The following is a 20,890-nucleotide window of genomic DNA, read 5'->3' as shown; positions in this document are numbered from 1 at the left end:
TCAAGGCAAGATGAAGACCTCAAGACTCAAGTCAAGATGAAGACCCTAGGATAGTCTAGTACTTTGTGTATAGTGTATACTCTATATGTATATGTGCATGCACTTCATGCATTGCATATAATCATACTAGATTGACTATAGGACATTCTTTGACCAAGCTGGAATCCTATAGGTGGTGTAGAACTTAATTAGAAATACATGTTCTATATGACTTTCTGTGAAAATCACTATACCCAGACTCAAGGGTATTTTGGGAAACCTTAGTTTCGGTATTAGGAAATGAACTCTTCAAGAAAGTTATAGGAAATCAAGTCACAATTCTAAAAAACTTTTATCTTCCAATGGCTCTTTCCGGTCGATCGGCTACCGATGGCAGTCGACCGGTGGACCCAGAATATGACCATTAGAGTCTGATTTACTGCCTAAGATGCTCTCCTAATCTCACCTATAAATAACTAAGATGCTCATAATTAATTATCAATTAAAGTCTGAGCATTAAGAGCTTTATTGAGGGCATACAAAAGTCAAAAAGTCACTCTCTCCTACTTGAGTAGTCTGGTCTTCCACACTTTATAGAAAAGCCCAAGTCTCAATCAAGTCTTCTACATTCTACTGTGCAAGTCAAAGCTATAGAGAAGACTTTTGAAAGGTGCATCATTTCATTTTCATTTTCATCATTTGCACCACACTAGAGGTATTCCTCTTTATTCCACTCTCTCAAACTTTCTGTTTTCCAATTCTGGACTGTACTTAGGATTATATAAGGATCCCCTTATCCTAAAAAGAGTAAGGTGCCTCTCTAGTTATAAAGGAGATTGTAAAGGCACCTCTCTGCCTATAAAGGGGATTTGTAAGGATACTCTTATCCATAAAAGATAGTAAAGATTTTCTTCCCTATCTACTGTACTGAAAGGGAGAACTAGTGGAATACCTTACAAGAGGATTCTTGTAGGGAGTGGACTAGACTTGGATTGAGTCGAACCACTATAAATCTTGGTATTGTGTGATTGTGTTTATTTTAATTATTCCATAACATTTTAATTTGCAATCACACTTGGGGATATTATTTCAAAAAGAATGAATTTCCACTAGCATAACCTATTAACCTCCCTCTTGATTATTTTAAAGGACATAAGATTTATGCTCTTTATATTATTGTCAATGAACGAATTTTGCACCTAGGCTAGTCTCTTATGGTGTGAACTATAATTTATGCACTTGTCTTAAAGTTTTTAATTAAATTCTAATCACCACCAGAATATCCGAAGATCTTGTGCATTTGTAGATTAAGTTAGAGCATCACACTCTGATACCACTCTATCACACCCCACCTCTGATAGATCAAGGTACAACACTGAATTCTCAATAGCTAACCTTCACCAGGATCACAGATGCAGTAACTTAATCCATAAATACCACCAAAATCACAACTAAAATCAGAGTACACATAAAATCATCATACATTTACCATATTATTGTTGATTCACCAAATGATAAGTTACAAGTATATAAGACCCATTTAATAACAACCCACAGGTATAAAAATTACATCTTACATAATTCATATTTACATCAAAAGAATTAATTAAAAAGCAGAAGCAAAATCCAGCAGTTTCCATATGCCTCATAGACACGAACCTCACAACCGTCGCTAAAATCTAATCCTGCCTCAGCACCTGTTCCACTATCTAAAAGAAGAATCCATATAGGGTGAGCTTCACAAGCCCAGTGAGGGATGTGCAGGGAAACACAAGCAAACAAATGATGCAATGCATGCTCCACAATAGTTACATGATACCATATGAGTCCATTTGATTAGGCAACTTTTCTTAGATTCATTACTAAGTCAATCATTTGTATTAGTGCCAGCCCTCCCTAGCACGTCGGGATCCAAAGTTACAAGATAGTTGCAAGTTACGAGTCTATTGTAACACCCTGATTTTAGAACCCCGGCCTTAGAAATGGAAATTTTATAAGAGAAGGGTATTTGGTGGAAAGAAATTTATAATTGATAGTGTAGGTGAGAGAGAAAGAAGTGGGGATCTTAAGAAAGGTATTAAAAGGGGCTTGAGAGTGCCCATACTAGTGGAAAGGGTCCTACATAAGGTGGGTAAAACTGGGGTAGAAGTTGGACAGCAAAGGCTAGACTGGGCATAACTGGCTGGAGAGGTTCTATCCAACTGGCCTGCCAATCCTAGGGACAGAATGCCCAGAAATTTTGTTTTTCTTTTGTGGGCCCAACCATTTGAAAGGGGTTTTCCACCCACTTTTTACCATAAATAGAGGAGTGTTTGGGGGTAATTACATAGGTGGTTTCCTATCAATACACATTTTCTATCTTAAGTTATTAAAATTTAAAGAGATAGGAAGAAAATAGAGTTTTATAAAAATTTGTCCAGCCACCTAAGTCTATTTAGCCTATAAATTGGAGGGGAGAGTGGGTTTTCCTCTCCTAAATATTGTTGAGAACAGAAATTAAATTGAAGAAGAGAAGAAGGAGAGGAAAAAGGAAAAAGAAGAAGGGAAGGAAGGAGAAAGAAGAAAGAAGAAGAAGAGAAGTGCAACAACTTCTCCTTGTTGCTGCATGTGGCTGCTACGGCTGCTGTTCCTGCAGCCATGGCTGCTGCTATGGATGCATGCAAGCATCTTTTGCACTCCACATCAAGAAGATTTTTCCATGGTCTCGATCCAGCTGAAGATTGGAGTGAAGGACTGCTGATCAGCTTCATGTATGTCTCAAGAAGCATAAGACGGTTAGAATCTGACCTCCACTTTATGAAGTAAGCTAGTATGAGAATCGGTTGGGACTAAGGTCAGTTAATTGATGGAATTAGTAAAAGAGATTGTTGTAGGATTCAGGGTTTATTTCATCTAGTAAAAACCCTCACTCATGAGCTTCAATGAAGAATCAATTCATTATCCTACTGTTCTTGGAAACCCAAATTCATGGGGTTTTTTCAAAATGGGTAAATTAAAATGAAATTGAAGGTGAGAATCACTCATGCATGGTGTTAATTTCACCTAGGACAGAAAATACATAAGTGTTCTTTTCTGGAAAACAAATCTGGGTTAAAGTAACGTTCTGGAAATTAATGTAAAGCATGAGAATCTAATTTGAGTAGGACAATAGTTTAATTTGATGTAATTATGGAGTATAAACATGTTTCCAAGAGTGGAGATCACTGGAATAAAATTCTGTTATCAAAAATGTGTCTGCAGAGCAGAATAGCAGAACCCATTCTGACCATTCTAACCGGCTGGAGAGTTCCAGGTTGACAGGCTGGCTTGTTAGGGCCTGACAGAACGGAATTTTTGGATTCACTTATTTATACTTGAGTCCAAACTGTCCAGTAATGTTCCTAATTAATTAAGTGATAAGAATAGATTACACCAATGAGTTATGGCTTGATAAAAGAGAAGAAATGTTAGCAAAGAAGGAGTGAGAACATATAGGAGGAAAATGACCTTTTTACCCCTAACATACTAATGCAAGTAATTTTGGGGGTAAAAGCTACCTTAGCATATCCAAGGAGTTGGATAAAGATTGGGGATTTGTACAACCAGCCTAGTAACCCAAAAATATATCAAATGGTTGTGTGGGTTGAATGAATGCCCTTTTAGCTAAATAGGAAAGAATTCAGTTATGGCTGGACTTGAACATAGAATTTAATGGAATCTTGGGAGAATATTTTAGGGATAAATATGCTAATAAATTGACCTATATGTAAATGTACTTTGTTAACTAGGAATCCAGTAACCAGATCTGTCGAGGATATGCTAGGATAAGAAATAAGTGAAGAATTCAGACATAGAAATCCAGGTGATGGGTTTTTTTTTGTTTTGTGTGTTTTTGTTGTAATTCATATGCTTTGTCGTGCATGTCATGTTTGTTGTAATTCTTACTCCTTGCGGAATTTGTTGTTGTTGTATACAGTTATGCTTGATATGCTTGCTTGTAATTTCTTATCTTTTTGTTGAATATACTACGGTAGTTTTCAGTGCTATGGATAGAAGTATATGAAATTTGGTTTAACGCATGATCTATTAAAATGAATGATATCATGAATTGTGGATGCATAGTATGATCTGATGATTGATGTTGGATGTAAAATTGACGGTCTGTGGCACCGTGTGGCCGAGGTGTGTTTCGGGTACCATGGGCTATTTGAGATTTAAAAGTAATTGTAAGCGTACGGATCAGTGTAGCTATGGGTTGAACACATGGAGAGCAGCCACTTTATTTTTGGCTTCTTTTAGTAATGTGAAAGTGTATCGATTAATTACAGTGATCTACTTCTAACTTCCGCCCTAAACAAATGCATCTAAAATCGTCCTAACCAACACATTTAAGAATTTAAATACTTCAAACCACACAAATAAAAAGTAAATAACTAAAAGTTTTGAAATAAAAACAATAAAGTAAAGGTAAAAGAAAAAGTGTTGAACTAAAATAAATAAAGTAATAGTGGAAATAGAGGGGACAGAGCCAAAGAAAGGCACACAAGTAGGTCTCTCTACTTAGCCTGAGCTTCCCTACTTGACTAGAGAGTAACTCTTACATGGGTTTCACTACTTAGCTTTAGGGAAAGGGAGGCAAAGTAAATAACTAAAAGTAAAGGCAATAAAAGAATGATTCTATGGCTAGGAGGTGCAAAGCCAACGCATCGTCTAGCAAACAACCTTGGGGGAAAGGGAAAACAATAAAGTAAAAATGAAATTAAAAGCCTAAGTTAAGAATGAATGGGTAGCAAGAAGAGGGAATGAGAGGGGGGTGAGAAGACTTATGAAGAAGCCTACCTACCTATACTTCCATACTTGAATAAAAACTTGTTGCTTCTTGTTTGATTTGAAATACTACCAGCCTTAAAAATCAGATCTAGAGTAAACCAAATCTTAAATTGGTAGGCCTAGAGAAGATATATCTAAACTTGAAAACTTGTGCTCCACACTTGGTTCTTGTCTCTTAAAACTAAGCCTAGAACTAAAAAGTAAAAGTACAACTGAATACCATGAACAATATACATAAAAAAAAAACTTGCATTCATTAAATAAACATCCATTACATAAGTGCTTAAACCAAAAAGTAAGAAGAAAACTAGAAGAAGAACTAGAGAAAACCTAGAGAAAGACTAGAGAAAAGGAAACCCTGAAAGTGAAGTGCACCCTCTCCCCTCTTGTATGATTTTTATTTAAAGGGAATAGGGGAGAGGGTCTAACGGTTTTGGTTTCCTAATTGGGGGAAATCTCAATTGGTAGGTGAGATCTTTTGAGATCAAAAGTGCTGAAGTGGAGGGAGGAGAGAAGAGGAGGATGTCCAAGTTAGGGTCCTTTGGACAATTTTGATGAGGTGGAGGGTAGAGAAGAGAGAAAATAGGAAAGAAAGTAGGAGAGAAAAGGAAAGATAGCCACGATTTGATTTTTATTTCCTTTTTTTCTTTCTCTTTCCTATTTTTTCTCCTTTTTTTTTCTCTCTCTTCTTCAAACTTAAGCACAACCCTTCTGGACGAATTTCTATTGCTTGGACAATCATCTAATTTATTGGGAAATCCCATCCATGCCCTTGATCTTTAAGTGGAAAAATAGGAGAGAGAATCTTCACAAAATCTCCAAAAAGAGAGAAAAAAAAGGGCTGGGCCTGCATCTCGGTTCTATTCTGGTCCATTATTCTTTTTCTGACCTGAAAAGAATAATCATTTGTATGGGTGCCAAAACGAATGTGTACTTTTAATACAACATGTCAATCTTGCTCAAAATTTCATCATCTTTGTAGCAATGAAAAGAAACAGAATGTGTAAAATTGGAGATATGGCACCCGATAATCCCTAAGGTCTTTAAAATACAAAATCTGTAAAAAGAGAGAAAAACCCAAGGTAGCTTCATTCTAAATATGTAAAAATGCATGCTTTAGTACCTAAGATTTCATACATAAATGTTCAGAATTCTCCCACACTTAGACTTTGTTAGTCCTCAAGAAAAAGAAAGAGTAAAAAGTAAACAACAAAAACTTAACTCACTTTCATAGGAAGCATAGTTGCACTTAGCATGTGCAACAAGCCTTTAAATCTTTAGGTCATCCCTAGAGGAAGAGTTGTGTCTAGTGGGTGTTTGCAGCGAATATACACCCAAAATTCAGAAAAACAAATCCTAACCTTGGCTAAAGATAAGGGTCATACCGATCCGGAGCAAAGATAATTCCTCTTACACTTGATCTAGGTACCCCCACACTTGAATTTTAATTACCCCATAAGAATTTCAGGCACTAGCATATTTCTTAATTCAGAACTCACCTTGTCTCTTCTAAAATATCCTTATCCTAAGGCAAAACCACTTGTGAAGTAATAAGGAACCAAGGACTAAGGCGTCGGAGTATTTTTTACCAAATATGTTACCAAAGCATTGATGACATTTGCACATACTTTCCTGTTGCGTTGTTTTCTTTCTCTTTTTTTTTTTTTATAATAAACTCTATCCTACTCCACTACTGTTGGCTTGAATGACATGTTGGAGCAAACATCAGACACCCAAGTTACTATGTAGCTTCATTTTTTGCATATGCCCACATAGACAGTGATGGCAGAGTACTTTCAGAAAATTTTTCCCTAAGAGTTTCGATCAAGACACCGTGCTTCCTGAGGCGTAATGCCCAGTCTAGTTCCAAGGAAATTAGCTTTTATATCACTTTCCACACTTCATTTAAAATTGTGTATTTATCTACTCATGCCAATCTAAAAATAAAGTCTCAACTCCGAATCAAAAGTACAAGGAACCCATAGACTTATATAGAGTCCAACACCGTAAAACAAAGGTTTCTTATTTTTCAATGGAGAGTCCCACCTCAAGACACAAGCTTGTTTCTTTTTTCTCAATAGGGTTTTTATGCATTCAAGATGGGTACCTTAATCAAAATTATTACTTTCATATATCAAGCAACTGAATGGTATGATCATTACCCGAAACCAAAGTAGGACTTCATCCTTAGCAAGCTTAAAAACAAAAAGAAAAGCAAACACCAACAGAAGGGGAAAAAAATAAACAAAAAGAAATTGGTTTCCCTCCCCCACACTTAAGTCATGCAATATCCTCAATACATGGAAATAATTAAAGCAAAGACAATGCAAGGGGGTCATACCTGGGTAAAATTAAGTCATTTGTGTAAAAAGGTTCATGGACATACATGACCTGTTCTAGAGCAGAAGATGACAACTCAATGAAGGGCTTCAACTGTTGACCATTGGCCTTGAAATTTGCACCTGTGCTAGGGTTCAACACCTCAATAGCACTATGAGAAAAAATAGTCTGGACAATATAAGGACCATCCCAACGAGATCTCAACTTACTTGGAAAAATATGCAACCTAGAATTGTAAAGAAAAATCTTATCACTAGGTGTGAAAGACTTCCTAAGGATGTGTCTACCATGAGAAGCCTTGGTTTTTGTCTTATAAATCCTAGCATTGTCATAGGCATCATGGCGAAGCTCCTCCAACTCAGCTACTTGGAATTTGCTATGAGTACCAGCAGTAGGCATATCAAAATTTAGGCTCCTTATAGCCCAAAAGGATCTATGTTCTAATTCAAATGAAAGATGGCATGCCTTCCCATACACAAGGCGGTAAGGAGATTGTCCAAGATCAGTCTTGAATGCATTTCTATGAGACCACAAGGCATCCACAAGTCTAAAAGACCAATCCTTGCGATTAGGGTTGATAGTCTTTTTCAATATTTGCTTAATCTGCCAATTGGATACCTCAACCTGGCCACTAGTTTGAGGATGATGGGGTATAGCCAGCCTATGGGTGATCCCATATTTCTTCATGAGGGTCTCAAATGATCTATTGCAAAAATGCTTGCCCCTGTAAAAAAATGGGATAAATGATCCCGTTATCCATCCATTTAAGTATTTCTTTTTGAATGGCTTCCTTCCTCACTGGGTTAGCTCTTCTCTGGGGTTCCGTTGAAGGTTTGGACCCCTCAATGAGGTGAATATGATGTTGAATAATAGAAGGGCTAATTCCTTTGATGTCAGCCATGGTCCATTCTATGGCTTCCTTATTTTCCTTTAGAAGCTCAATTAACTCCTCCTCGTAACTTGAAGTCAAATCAGAAGCAATTATGACTGGAAAAGTATGATCCTTACTTAAGATTGGAGGCCAACTCCTTCAACTCAAGCTTATGGGTTCAACAACAGAAGGCTTAGGCATTAAGGTAGATAAGGGTCTAATGCGCTCTATAGGTGGTTGGAGACTCCAAACATCAAACATAATTCGCTCATCAAATTCACCCAATTGTTCCATACACTCAATATCAAAATAAGTCTTAATTGAATTTAGAAATTCTTAGAGCATATGAACTTCCTCCTTATAGGGATTTGGTTGCTATCCAATCTAAAGACATTAAAATCTACAGAAGTGTTGCCAAAAGAAAGTTTCATGGTACCGTTACAATTGATTATGGCACTACTGGTGGGAAGGAACAGTCTACTAAGAATGATTGGGATTTGATCCTAAATGTTGGCAAATGGTTGAGTGTCTAATACAATGAAATCAATAGGAAAAATAAATTACCCCACCTTAAGTAAGACATCCTCAACCATCCCTTTAGGAATCTTAACAGACCTATTGGCCAACTGAATAGTAGTTCCAGTGGCTTTCAATTCTCCCAATCCTAGTTTCTTATATGCATGGTAAGGTAAAATATTCATACTTGCATCAAGAACAAGTAAGGCATGCTCAATGTAGGTGTTGCCTATAACACAAGCTGGTAGGGCTCCCTAGATCCTTATACTTGGCGGCTATAGGCTGAGTAATTATGGAACTAATGTTACCTACCAAGAATGCCTTTTTAGACACACTAGTGATACATTTGTGAGTACAAAAATATTTTAGGACCTTTACATAGGTGGGGATCTGGGAAATGGCATCCAAAAGAGGGGTGTTTACTTCTACCTTTTTGAAGACATCTAATATCTTGTCTATGGAAGCAGTGTTCCTTTTGTTTACCAAGTGATTAGGAAAGGGGACAGGGGGAACATAAGGGCTGTTAGGGTTTTGCTCTTTTTCAAAATAATTTTTGGTTTTCTCAAGCAAATCATCTTCAGTTACTTTAGGTTCATCAGACGAACCTGAAACAAGAGACACACTTGTATCCTCAATAGAATGAGAGTTAACAGAAGTAATAGATAGGGAAGATTTAGGAGCACTCTGTTCGTACTCTTGGCCACTCCTAAGGGCATAAACAACATGACATTAGTTGGAGGGCCCTTGTTGGGTTTGACCTTGTACTACATTCAATGATGCATTAGTTGGTGCTTGTGAACTAATAGGCTGATGCCTAGTGTTAGACTTTGGTTGACTGGGCAATGTTCCTTTCTCCCTCTCATGCAAAATTGAGACAACTTGAGTGAGTTCTCTGATAAGATTTTGATGACTTATCATAAGAAGGGCCATATTTTTTTCCAAGTCACTCAATCTACTTGCCTCTCTAGTGTTGGTAAACCCAGGGGGTTGTTGATAAGATGATAGGAGAGGGAGCCTAGGGAAACTAGCCCGAGGTCCTACATTTGGCCTAGAAAAAGTATTTTAGGTAAATAGCTGTTGTGTAAAAGGAGGCCTTTAGGGTCCAGGTTGACTTTGATTATGGAAATTGGAAGGACCTGCTCGGTTGCTCTAGTTCCAGGAGAAATTTGGGTGATTTCTTCATCTTGGATTATAAGTGTTACTACATGGATTATTCTGATATAAGGCATTACCACCATCATTGGAAGTGCCCCCAGAGGTGTTGGGGCATTCTTCTATAATATGTCCGGAGGACTAGCACCAAACGCACATCTTAACCAAATTGACTGAAGATGGCTCTTTAGGAGCAATAGACTCAATCCTTTTGATTAGGATATCCAAGTGGGATTCCTTGTCTACTAACTCATCCACAAAATATCCTTTAACTCCTATGGTTCTTTAACTTTCTTGGGTTGATTCCCACTCACGGATTTTGTCAGCTAAGTCAAGTAAGAATTCCTATACCTTTCCTTCATCTATAAAGGATGTGAATCCCCCAGGGCACGTAGACTATCATTTGTTTAGTTGGGTAATCAATACCCTCATAAATTATTTGTTATAAATGTCATAAGTCTAGGCCATGGTGAGGGCATTCCTGAAGTGGATCCTTGAATCTCTCCATAAGTTTGGAAAAGGATTCACTAGGCTTTTGCCTAAACACAAGGATATCACTTCTAAGCTTATTGGTCTTGTGAGTTGGAAAAAACTTCTTGAGGAAAAAAACCGTGAATTGTTCCCATATGGTTATGGAATTTATGGGTAACCCATACAACCACTTCTTAGCTTGGTCTTTTAATGCAAATGTGATGAACCTAAGCTTAACAGCATCATCAGAAAGCTGTTGGATCTTAATTAGAACACACACCTCTTCAAATTCCATTAGAAATAGGTATGCACCCTCAGAGGTCAGCCCATGAAAGTGAGGCAACATAGTGATGTACTAAGATTTGAGCTCAAAATTATTGCCCTGGGTTTGTGGTAGAACTATGCAGGAAGGTTGGGCTGCTCTAGTAGGGTAGAACCTATCTTTCAGAGATTTAGGTGGAGGGTTTTGCTATTGGTCTTCCATATTAAAAGGTATTGATGAGAGTATACGTATAGGGTCACTACTTGTTGGATCTCTTCTTTCTAATCGATTCTCAGTATTACGTACCCACCTAGCACTCATGCAACAGAAAACTACCCACAACTAGAATAAGACTAATCATAAGCACAAAAGAATGGAAATTTTTTTTTTTATTATTTTTTTTTTGGCTTTTTGTGAGCTTACAGGCAGGGATTTGGGGTTGCTCGATTCCTGAGGTACTGCTACAGGGAGAAACCTGTCTTTACCATACTGTGAAGCTTCGTGATCTCCACCAATGCAACTATTATTGCAAGTTGTTCTTCTCAAGAATTCAATAAATGATAAAAGAAAAAGAAAAAGAAAATAAAGTGCTCCGATTTACTAAAAAAAGGCAAAAAATAACATGGAACTGTCTCCCCGGCAATGACACAAAAACTTGTTTGAGATTTAAAAGTAACCGCAAGCTTATGGATCAGTGTAGCTATAGGTCGCACATAAGGAGAGCAACCACTTTATTTTTGGCTTCTTTTAGTGACGTGAAAGTGTATCGATTAATTATGAAAATCTACTTCTAACTACCGCCCTAAAACAAATGCATTTAAAAGCGTCCTAACTAACACATCTAAGAATTTAAATACTTCAAACCACGCAGATAAAAAGCAAATAACTAGAAGTATTGAAATAAAAAAGCAATAAAGTAAAGGTAAAAGAAAAAGTGCTAAACTAAAATAAATAAAGTAACAGCAGAAATAAAGGGGACAGAGCCAGAGAGAGGTACACAAGTAGGATTCTCTACTTAGCTCGAGAGATGCACCACAATTAGTATGAGCTTCCCTACTTGACTAGAGAGTAACTCTTACAAGGGCTTCACTACTTAGCTTTAGGGAAAGGGAGGCAAAGTAAATAAATAAAACTAAAGGCAATAAAAGGATGGTTCTATGGCTAGGAGGGGCAAAGCCAACGCATTGTCTAGCCAAGAACTTTGGGGGAAAGGAAAAACAATAAAGTAAAACTCAAATTAAAAACCTAAGTTAAGAATGAATGGGTAGCAAGAAGAGGGAATGAGAGGGGGTGAGAAGACTTATGAAGAAGCCTACCTACCTGTACTTCCACACTTGAATTAAAACTTGTTGTTTCTTGTTTGATTTGAAATACAACTAGCTCTGAAAACCAGATCTGGAATAAACCAAATCTGAAATTGCTATGCTTGGAGAAGAAAAATTTGAATTTAAAAACTTATGCTTGATGAGTACATTTATGTGTAAAATCTTAGGTAGTAAAGCATGCATTTTTACATACTTAGAATGGAGCTACCTTGAGTTTTTCTTTCTTTTTGCAAGTTTTGCATTTACAAGGCCTTAGGGACTATTAGGTGCCATATCTCCAATTTTACAAGTAAAGAGATCCCATTTCTTTTTATGGCTATGAAGAGGATGAAATTCTAAGCAAGATGGATGTGTTGCATTAAAAATATACATTCATTTTGACACTAATACACGTGATTATTCTTTTCAGGCCAGAAAAAAAATAATGGACTTGAAGAGAACTGAGATGTAGGCCTAGCACTTTTGGAACTGTCCTAGAGGTACAAGAGAATATTCCAGATGTCAACAAAGTAGAAGGGACCCACATTAGGAGCCACTTTCTCTCTCCTTTAGGAGTGGAACACAAGATCTCCTATTTTTTTAGAGATTGGGTTGAAGATCTCTTATTTTCCACCTACTTAAAGACAAGGGGCATGAATGAAATTTCAAATTAAATTAGAAGATGTCCAAATCAATCAAAGAAAGAGGAGAAGTTCGACCAAAAGGGTTTGCACAAGTTTGAAGAAAAGAGAGAAAAAATAAGAAAGGAAAAAAAGAAAAAAAAGGAAGCAAAAAGAAAAATCGTGGAGATCTTTTCTCTTCCCTATTTTTTCTCTTTTCTCCATTCTCTCCCCTCACCTCCTCACAAACAATCTTAGAAAATCTACCTTGGGCATTCTCCTCTTTTATCCCCTATTTTTTCTCCTTTTTTCTCTTCTCTCCTCCCCTCTACCTCATCACAATCGATTGTCCAAAATCCCAATTTTTAGGAAACTAAAATTCCCCTCTTCACTATATAAGAGAATCAACCAAAGGAGGAGAGGGCGCACTTCCCTTTTTAGGGTTTTCTCTCTTCCTCTTTTCTTCTCTAGGTTTCATTATGCTCGAGTTCTAGTTTTAGTTCTTCTTTGCTTTTGCATTGAGCACTTTTGTAATTGGTTTTATTTAATTAATGCAATGTCTTTTATTTTTATGGTTCATGTTATTCAAGTTGTAATAATTTTAAGTCTCTAGTTCAAGTCTTAGATCTAGGTAACAAGAACCAAGCTTTGAAGCATTTCTTTTCAAGTTCAAGTTGCTCTTCAAGATTTGTTTTCTCCAGGCCGAGCAATTTCAGATTTGGTTTTGTTATCTATGTGTTGAGTATCATATTGCAACACGTCTTATTGTAATTGGTGTCAACACAAGTGCCAAGATAACTACATGGTTCATCTTCAATTCAAGTAATTCAATAATTAAACCCTTGATGGGTCAATTTTCGTATTATGGGCTCAATATCTTAGTTCAGCCACATTGTATGGTCTTATGGATTTAATCTGGTTCAGTCATTTAAAATATGATTGATCATGGTTCAGTGGTTCAATACAAACCAAACCAATTCCTATTTTCTATATACCATTTGAGTTGAACCTTTGACCAACTTGGTTTTTCAATTAGCAGCACTTTATAAAGATGTTAGTCTCTTAAAGATATGAGGAATCTTTGAGTGGAGAGTTATATGTTATTGGGACAAGTTGATTTGTTGAATCAGACAGCCAATTAGTGGAATGGTGAGTTAGCTTCTAGACTTTGATTCAATACAACATCATTACATAATGTCTAGCCATTCTTTATGAATAATGGTTCAGCATCATAGCCAGATCAACATCTTTGATACAGTTTCGGCTAGAAATCTTAGCAAGTTAGTTGGAACTGAAATTCATATGCAGCTGGTAAATCTTTTAAATCTTAATCGGATTATGATTCCCAAGTCATGCATGGATACCCTATGCTCTATAGAAAGAAAACAAATAGCAATCTATTATTTTTTCAAGAGCTGGAGTCCAATAAGGAAGTAATCCTTCTCATACATGGGCAGCAAGAAGAGTTTTTATTAATATAGGACAGCAAGGAGTCTCAAGCTTCTAATATTTCCAGCCAAAAAGAATCCTTATTTCAGATGGACATCTAGAAAATCGGCCTTGCTGGAATCTGTTGATGTGTGCTGTTATTAACTCAAATTAGAAAGAAAGGAGGAAGAGAAAGCAACCGAGATCAAGCGGAGTCTCTTATGCGTACATCCCAAGGACAGTCCAAATAAATAGGGGAAATTCAGATTTGAGATCAAAAGGAATTAGGAGAAGAAGTCCAATACGAGATTACTTTCTGAAGTCAGTTATGCTAGGTTTAAAGAGAAATGTTACTCATATGAAACCGAAGCTGGTAGCAGAATTTAAAAAGAGAGTGAGTGTAGTGGACTAAGAGAGTTTTCTGTGTCTCCATGTGTGTTCTGGTTCCTTGTTGACCTAAAGATGGTGCAAAGGGTTCGTTGTGATACCCTACTTTCTAAACCTGGTCTAATTTCTCAGTCGGTTGGTTCGATTTGGTCTTGCAGGACCTGAACCCGAGCGAGTTGGGGCAAGTACCTTATGGAACCTGATGGAAAGGGTAATCCTTAGCTCAGGTTGGCCCAATGAGCTAGAGCCAGTGCCTAGGGTAGTCTGCATACCGAATTCAGGCACTTGCACATAACACGAGGCCATATACATAGAATAAAGGTATGTAGCCATATTTTATGCTAAGTGTGTATATAAATAGTCCACAGGGAGAAAAATACATGTTGAAGCTGAGCCCCATCGAAAATCTCAATGCTTAGGCTAAGTCCTGGCCGACTGGTGGGTGGTCATAGATGGGTCGACCCACCCATGTGACCCACCAATCTGGTCACTAGATATTTTTACCACAATATAGATAGCATTTATTACTTCTCTTTCACCTCATTTATTGTTTTACATGGTAGTTGAGAAAAGTAAAGAAGAGAGAGAAAAAAAAGGAAGAGGAGAGAGGAAAGAAGGAAATGGGAAGGGAAATGATCGTTGTGCATTACCGGGGTCAGATCTCTTGAATCTGACACTGGATTTGCGATCCTCATCTCAAGATCTATGATTTGAGGTGAGTAAAGTCCATATTCCTTAAGCCTTTATGAAACCCTAAGTGAAACCCTTCAATTTGGGTAGAAATCCTTAGGATCTTGATACTATCTTTTGAGAATATGAATCTAAGGTTTAACAGAGGTTTTATATGTTGTTTATGAAGGGTTTAGAGGATGACTTACAAGTTTTGTGAAGCTTTTGTTGGTCTCTTGAGCTAATAAGAAGGATTTTAGGGTTTGAGGTGTTCTTGAGCAAAGAGGTAAGATCCATGCTTAAGACCATAGATTGACCTTAGATCTAGGTTGGAATTATGATCTGGAGCCTTAGGTTTGTGAAAAATACGATCGAATTGACCCTTAATGGTTTTCCCAAGGTGGGATGAAAAATAAAAGAGAGCAGCAAAACCTGAGTCACGAGTGGTGGGTGCTTGGAAATGGACGGGACCCATCAATCCAGTGCCAGCCTATCTTGGGTGGGCTGTTGGCTTGACCGGTGAGCAAGGGCTGGTGTATGCCTTGCCTGTCGCTCTTAGCCCGTCGATCCAAGCAGAGCTACTTGTTCGATAGGCAAGCTAGGACTGGTGGGTGCCTTGCCCTTTGGTCTAGCCCACCGATTCAAGCATTGTTCCTGGATCATCAGGCAAGCAAGGACTGGTGAGTGCCCTGCCCGTCGGTTGACCTACCAATCTGACTTCTCGAATTTTGATTGGACCTAAATTTATCAGGTAACCTACTATTGTGATTCTAAACACATTGGAATCATCAAACCTCACTAGTTATGACCTTAAGGTGGAGGTATACTAAACCTAACTCTATTATGATAGGTTGTACTAGAATGCACGTCATCGCACACTGGATCTACCTTGTACCAAGGGTGATCATCGTACACAAATAAGTAAGTGGGAAAAGGACATTGCATCATGTCATTTTAGTTGTAGACTAGTCATGTCATCATTTATTATTGTGTAGACTAGTCATCCCTGAATGCCATTGCATGCATTGATGTGTATATTATGAAATTCAATTATGATTTAACATATTTATATCTTTAATTGTTAAATTCCTATTCACGTTTCGTGATGTGAGATGGGTGATTTTAACTATTGATCATGATGCTTGCTAGACTAGATGTCATAGTCGGCTTGGATAGGAATGCACTGGTGGCCCATGGTATGGGACACGATGGCACTATGTAGTTGTACTATCTCATATAGGAGCTTGCAGTTAGGATTGACATATCCCTATGCTACGACCCTTCCCAATAGGGGTTTAGTTGTTGGGAAAATCCTATCGGTAATTTCAGTGATATAATAGAGGGCTAATCATACTACTTTAAATTTAATGTCACCCTGGGTGAGCATTTTACTTTAATGTTGCTCTGGGAGAGCAATTTACTTTAATGTCGCTCTGGGAGAGCAATTTACTTTCATGTAGCTCTGGGTGAGCATTTTACTTTTAGGTACCAACAGTTGGCCTTCTCTGACAACTCTATGGGCATATCGTGGGATGGGGTTCATATGATACCCTATTTTTAAAACTTGGTTTACTTACACGGTTGACCTGGTTTAACCATGCAAGACCCGAACCAGAGAGGGTTAAGGCGGGTTCCCTATGGACCACGATGACAAGGGCGACTTTGAACACAAGTTGGCCAGAAAAGTCTGAGTCAGTGCCAAAGGAAACGGGTGTACCAAGCCGTGTACATGCACGTATCATAAGGCCATGTATGGGTAATGCTGGTATGTAGCCATATCCGAAAGTGAATACGTATTATATATCTTGTGCTGAGAGTGAGATACATGCTGAGAGTCGAATTCCATCGAAATCTCAATTGTTTGGCTAAGTTTTGAACAATAGGTGGGCGGTCACAGGTGGACGAACCCGCCCACCAGTGTGACCCACCCATGTGGTTACTAAATATTGTCTAGTATAAATAGTACTTATTGTTTTTCCTTTTTCTCATTTAATGCCTTAAAGAGTGGGTGAGAAAAGTAAAGAAGAGAGAGAAAAGAAAGGCAGAAAAGAGAACGAAGAAGAAGAAAGTAAAAGAAAAAGAGGAAGAAAAGATTTTAAGCGACGCTGAGGTTTGATCTTCTCATTCCGGCACCGAAAAAGTGATCCCCAACACGAGACCTACAATTTGAGGTGAGTGAAGGCTGTACTTTTTAAACTTTCACCAAACCCCAAGTGAAACCCTTGATTTGGGTAGAGTTCCAGGAGATCTTATTAATCCCACTTGAGATGATGAATCTAAGGTTTAATAGATGGTCTATGTGTAGGTTTAAAGAAGTGTTTGCAAGATTTGAGAAGCATTGGTGATTTCATGAGTTAAGAGGTTATTTTGGGATTTTGGAAGAGTTCTTGAGCAAAGAAGGTAAGATTTCTTTTCAATCCTTAAATCTATCTTAGATCTAGGTTAGAATCATCATATGAGACATTAGATGTATGAAAAATGTGATTGAAATAGCCCCATTTGATTTTTCCAAGGTTGAGGAGTGTTTTAAGAGAGAAACCCAATTTTTGCACCAACAGGTGGGCGAGACCGACGGGCGAACCTACCCACCTGTTGGGGAAGAACCTTAATTCCAATAGGTGGGCGAAGATTGGCGGGCGAACCAGGCCACCTATAGGGGCCTGCATGTTGGGGCAAAACCTTAATTCCAATAGGTGGGCAAGGACCGATAGGCTATCTAGCCCGCCTGTTGAACCAGTGGGCGAAGACCAGTGGGCTCTCCAACCTGCCTGTTGAACCAGTGGGCTGTTTGGTCCACCTGTTGGCCCACCAGTCAGATTTGTGAGCCCGAATGGGCCCAAAACGGGCGGACAACCTTCTTTTATGATTTTAAACATTATTTAAACATCAAACCTCGTTAGTTTTGATCCTAAGGTGGTGAAATTCTAACCTCATTCGCTTATGAAAGGTTCCACTAAAAACTTACATTTCTCATGCCGGATTTCACCTGTACCGAACGTGAGTTTTTCTAACCAACAAGTAAGTGGGGAGAGGAAATTTGACTTTATTTTAAGGCTTATTTTTGCATCATTAAATTGTATCTAGACTAGCCATGTCATCATACAAATTATATGTAGATTAGTCATCCTCGTATGCCATTCGCACACATTGCTTGTGCATTCTAAACAAATGATTTATTATGTGTGTGTTGTGCTTTACATTCTCAATGGTAAATGATTGATGTGCTTATGTGATGAATGGTTGGATTACTGTGTATGATGCATTATTAGACTAGATGCCATAGTCAGTTTGGAAACGAGTGCATTGCTGGCCCGTGGTATGGGACACGGTGGTACTATGCAATCGTACTTTATCATATAGGAGCATGCGGTTTAGGATTATCATTCCCTATGCTACGACCCTTCCCAACAGGGGTTGAGGTGTTGGGTTATCACTTGGGGGAAACCATTGGTCGCGGTTGTCGAGTCACTATGGCAGTTAGACATATGCCCGGCTGGTCATTAGGACAGTTGACAACCTCAGTGGTATATTCAAGAGGGCCAATCATACTGCTTTTAAATTGTCGGGGTTGACACCTTCACATTTCTGTCATTTACTTTTATGTTGAGAGCCAGTGGTTGGCATACTTTACTTGTTTGAGTACTCATGGTGTGCCTTCTCCGACAACCCTATGGGCGTATTACGAGATGGAGTTTGCGACTTGTACCCGGGGCATACGCTCACTGTGGCTGTGAGTAGCACATAATCTAAGACATAGTAATGTTGTTTAGGTGGATAAGATTTAAAATGAATTGCATTGCATATAGTGCATATGGATGTGAATGTTTGTGTGGTCTTTCTTTTCACTTACTGAGCTAGTAAGCTCATCCCACATGCACACCTCTTTTAGATGATTTTGTAGGTCACCCACTTAAAGATCAGGAGTTAGGCTCCACAGTCAAGTTTCCTATTGAGGATTGGTGGGTCCCTGAGGAGTATAAGCACGGTGCTATTACATTTGCGAGGGCTATGCTATGAGATTGCAGTAATGACACCATACAGGATTTCCTTTTTTGATTTTTGATGACCTCCCCTTTGTGTACTTGATATGTAAATTGTTATTCTTTTTATGTAAATATCATGCTTGGGGACCCATGTGTACTTAGATATATGCTACAATTTGGGTATCAAATATATTGGGGATATTTACAAGTAATTTAAGCCTTCTGCTGAACTTTTAAACACTTATCTTAGATGTGGGCATACTGTGGTGAGGTACTGTATCAGATGATCCTGGCAGGTTTTGGGTTAACCGGAGTTAACTCGATCACTGGTCTAGTTCTATGTGAATGGGGCATGACAACGGTGGTATCAGAACATGATGCTTTATCCACTCACAACATACCATTTAGATGTTGGGAAACATGTCCACACTCCTTGCCATGTTTTGGTGTTAACAAACAAACATACATCTTTAACTTGATTGTTAAAGTGTGATTAGCTTGAAGAAACCCTTAGAAGATCGAAGGTCGAATCAAGACATGAAGCTAAGCTTAAAGACATGAAACAGCAAACAAGAAGGAAAGAAGATGAAGGGCTAAAGAATGGAAGATTCAAGTGAAGAAGAAGACCACTAGGATAGATTAGTTATTTTTAAGTAATTTGTAATTTCCACATACTTATATGCACTCACCTCATGCATGTGCATTTCATCATATTAGAATGACCATAGAGCATGCTTGAGTAGGTATGGAAAATTTCTAAGTGGTGTGGAACACACAGTAACCTAACTCAAGGGTATTTAGGGAATCTTAAAGTTAGTATCAGGAGATGAAACCTTCATAGAAGTTGTAGGAAATTGAGTTGTGATTCCAACACAACTGATCTCAAATCAATCCAAGGTTGGACCAAAAATTTATAGTCAAAACACTGGTGACTGGTTAGTATGACAGAGCTTGTCATGTTGGTGGTCGACCGGCTGGAAGCCCCGGTCGACCGAAACCATCCGAGACCATAGGCGGTCGACCGGCTGGAAGCCCCGATCGACTGGACCTGTCGGAGACCATAGGCGGTGGACTGGTTGAAAGTCCCGGTCGACCGGTGCCTGTCTGGAAGTACTCCAACGGCTATTTTATTGCCTACAACGGCTCTTAGCGGTCGACCGGCTACCAATGGCGGTCGATCGGTATATCCAGAATATGTCTGTTAGAGCTTGATTCCCTACCTAAAATGCTTTACTAAGTTCACCTATAAATACCCTAATCACTCTTAATTAATTATTCATTAAGAAAGAGCTTTAAGAGCATTATTGCAAGCATTAGAGAAGGTTATTCTACTTGAGTTATTCTGTTACACAAATCCCAAACAAGAGGCTCCAGTCTTAATCAAAGTCCTCTACTCTCTCCTGTGCAAGCCAAAGCCGTAAGAGAGGACTTTACAAAAGGTGCATCACTTATCATTTATTATTCATTATCATTTGCACCACACTTGAGGTATTCCTCTTATTCCACTATTTCTTATTTTCTATTTTTTACAATTCTAGATTGTATTTAGGATTGTAAGGATACTCTTATCCTAAAAAGAGAAAGGTCTCTCTCTACCTCTAAAAGAGATTGTGAAGGCGTCTCTCTGCCTGGAAAGGAGATTTGTAAGGATACTCTTATCCGTGAAAAAGATTGTAAAGGTTTTCTTCCCTACCTACTGTACTGAAAGGGAGAACTAGTGGAATACCTTACAAGAGGATTCTTGTAGGGAGTGGACTAGACTCAAATTGAGTTGAACCACTATAAATCTTGTGTTGTGGTTGTTCTTATTTTATTTATTTCGCATCATTTTTAATTTGTAGTCACACTTGTGACCTATACATCGAAAAGAGTTAAATTCCACTAGTATAACCTATTCACCCCCCTCTAGGTTATTTCAATTGGTATCAGAGCGGGAGCTCAATTTATTTAAGACTATATCGTCTTAATAGTGAGTCAAAGACCATGACCACATTCCAAGGACCACCAGAAGGCATGAACGCCTTGAGACCCCCGTACTTTAATGGAGAAAACTTTTCTTTCTGGAAGTGCAAATTCAAGAATTTTGTGTGTGGTCACAA

General features: G+C 38.2%; 1 protein-coding gene and 1 non-coding gene across 2 annotated transcripts; one reads left to right on the top strand and one right to left on the bottom strand.

The window, feature by feature from the left end:
- Positions 1–1,286: 1,286 nt before the first annotated feature.
- Positions 1,287–7,815, bottom strand: LOC122074256. The gene is made up of 2 exons (XM_042639098.1): positions 7,130–7,815; positions 1,287–1,374 (listed from the first exon to the last, which is right to left on the bottom strand). Exons 1-2 carry the CDS (start codon positions 7,813–7,815, stop codon positions 1,287–1,289), a joined length of 774 nt encoding a protein of 257 aa, XP_042495032.1.
- Positions 7,816–10,128: 2,313 nt separating this feature from the next.
- Positions 10,129–10,235, top strand: LOC122075025. The gene has a single exon (XR_006139163.1). It is a non-coding gene; the product is annotated as a small nucleolar RNA R71 (small nucleolar RNA).
- Positions 10,236–20,890: the final 10,655 nt, after the last annotated feature.

This window comes from Macadamia integrifolia, chromosome 3 (assembly GCF_013358625.1).
Source record: "Macadamia integrifolia cultivar HAES 741 chromosome 3, SCU_Mint_v3, whole genome shotgun sequence".
Taxonomy (NCBI): domain Eukaryota; kingdom Viridiplantae; phylum Streptophyta; class Magnoliopsida; order Proteales; family Proteaceae; genus Macadamia; species Macadamia integrifolia.
The sequence above is the reverse complement of the archived record's forward strand: the minus strand, read 5'-3'. Positions and strand labels throughout refer to the sequence as shown.

Excerpts from the sequence above, each read along its gene's own strand:
- LOC122074256 (XM_042639098.1), bottom strand. The coding sequence starts at position 7,815 with ATGAAGAAATATGGGATCACCCATAGGCTGGCTATACCCCATCATCCT. Across the intron at positions 1,375-7,129 it reads AATGACTTAATTTTACCCAG|GTTAGCTATTGAGAATTCAG; the intron begins GTATGACCCCCT and ends ATCCTGGTGAAG.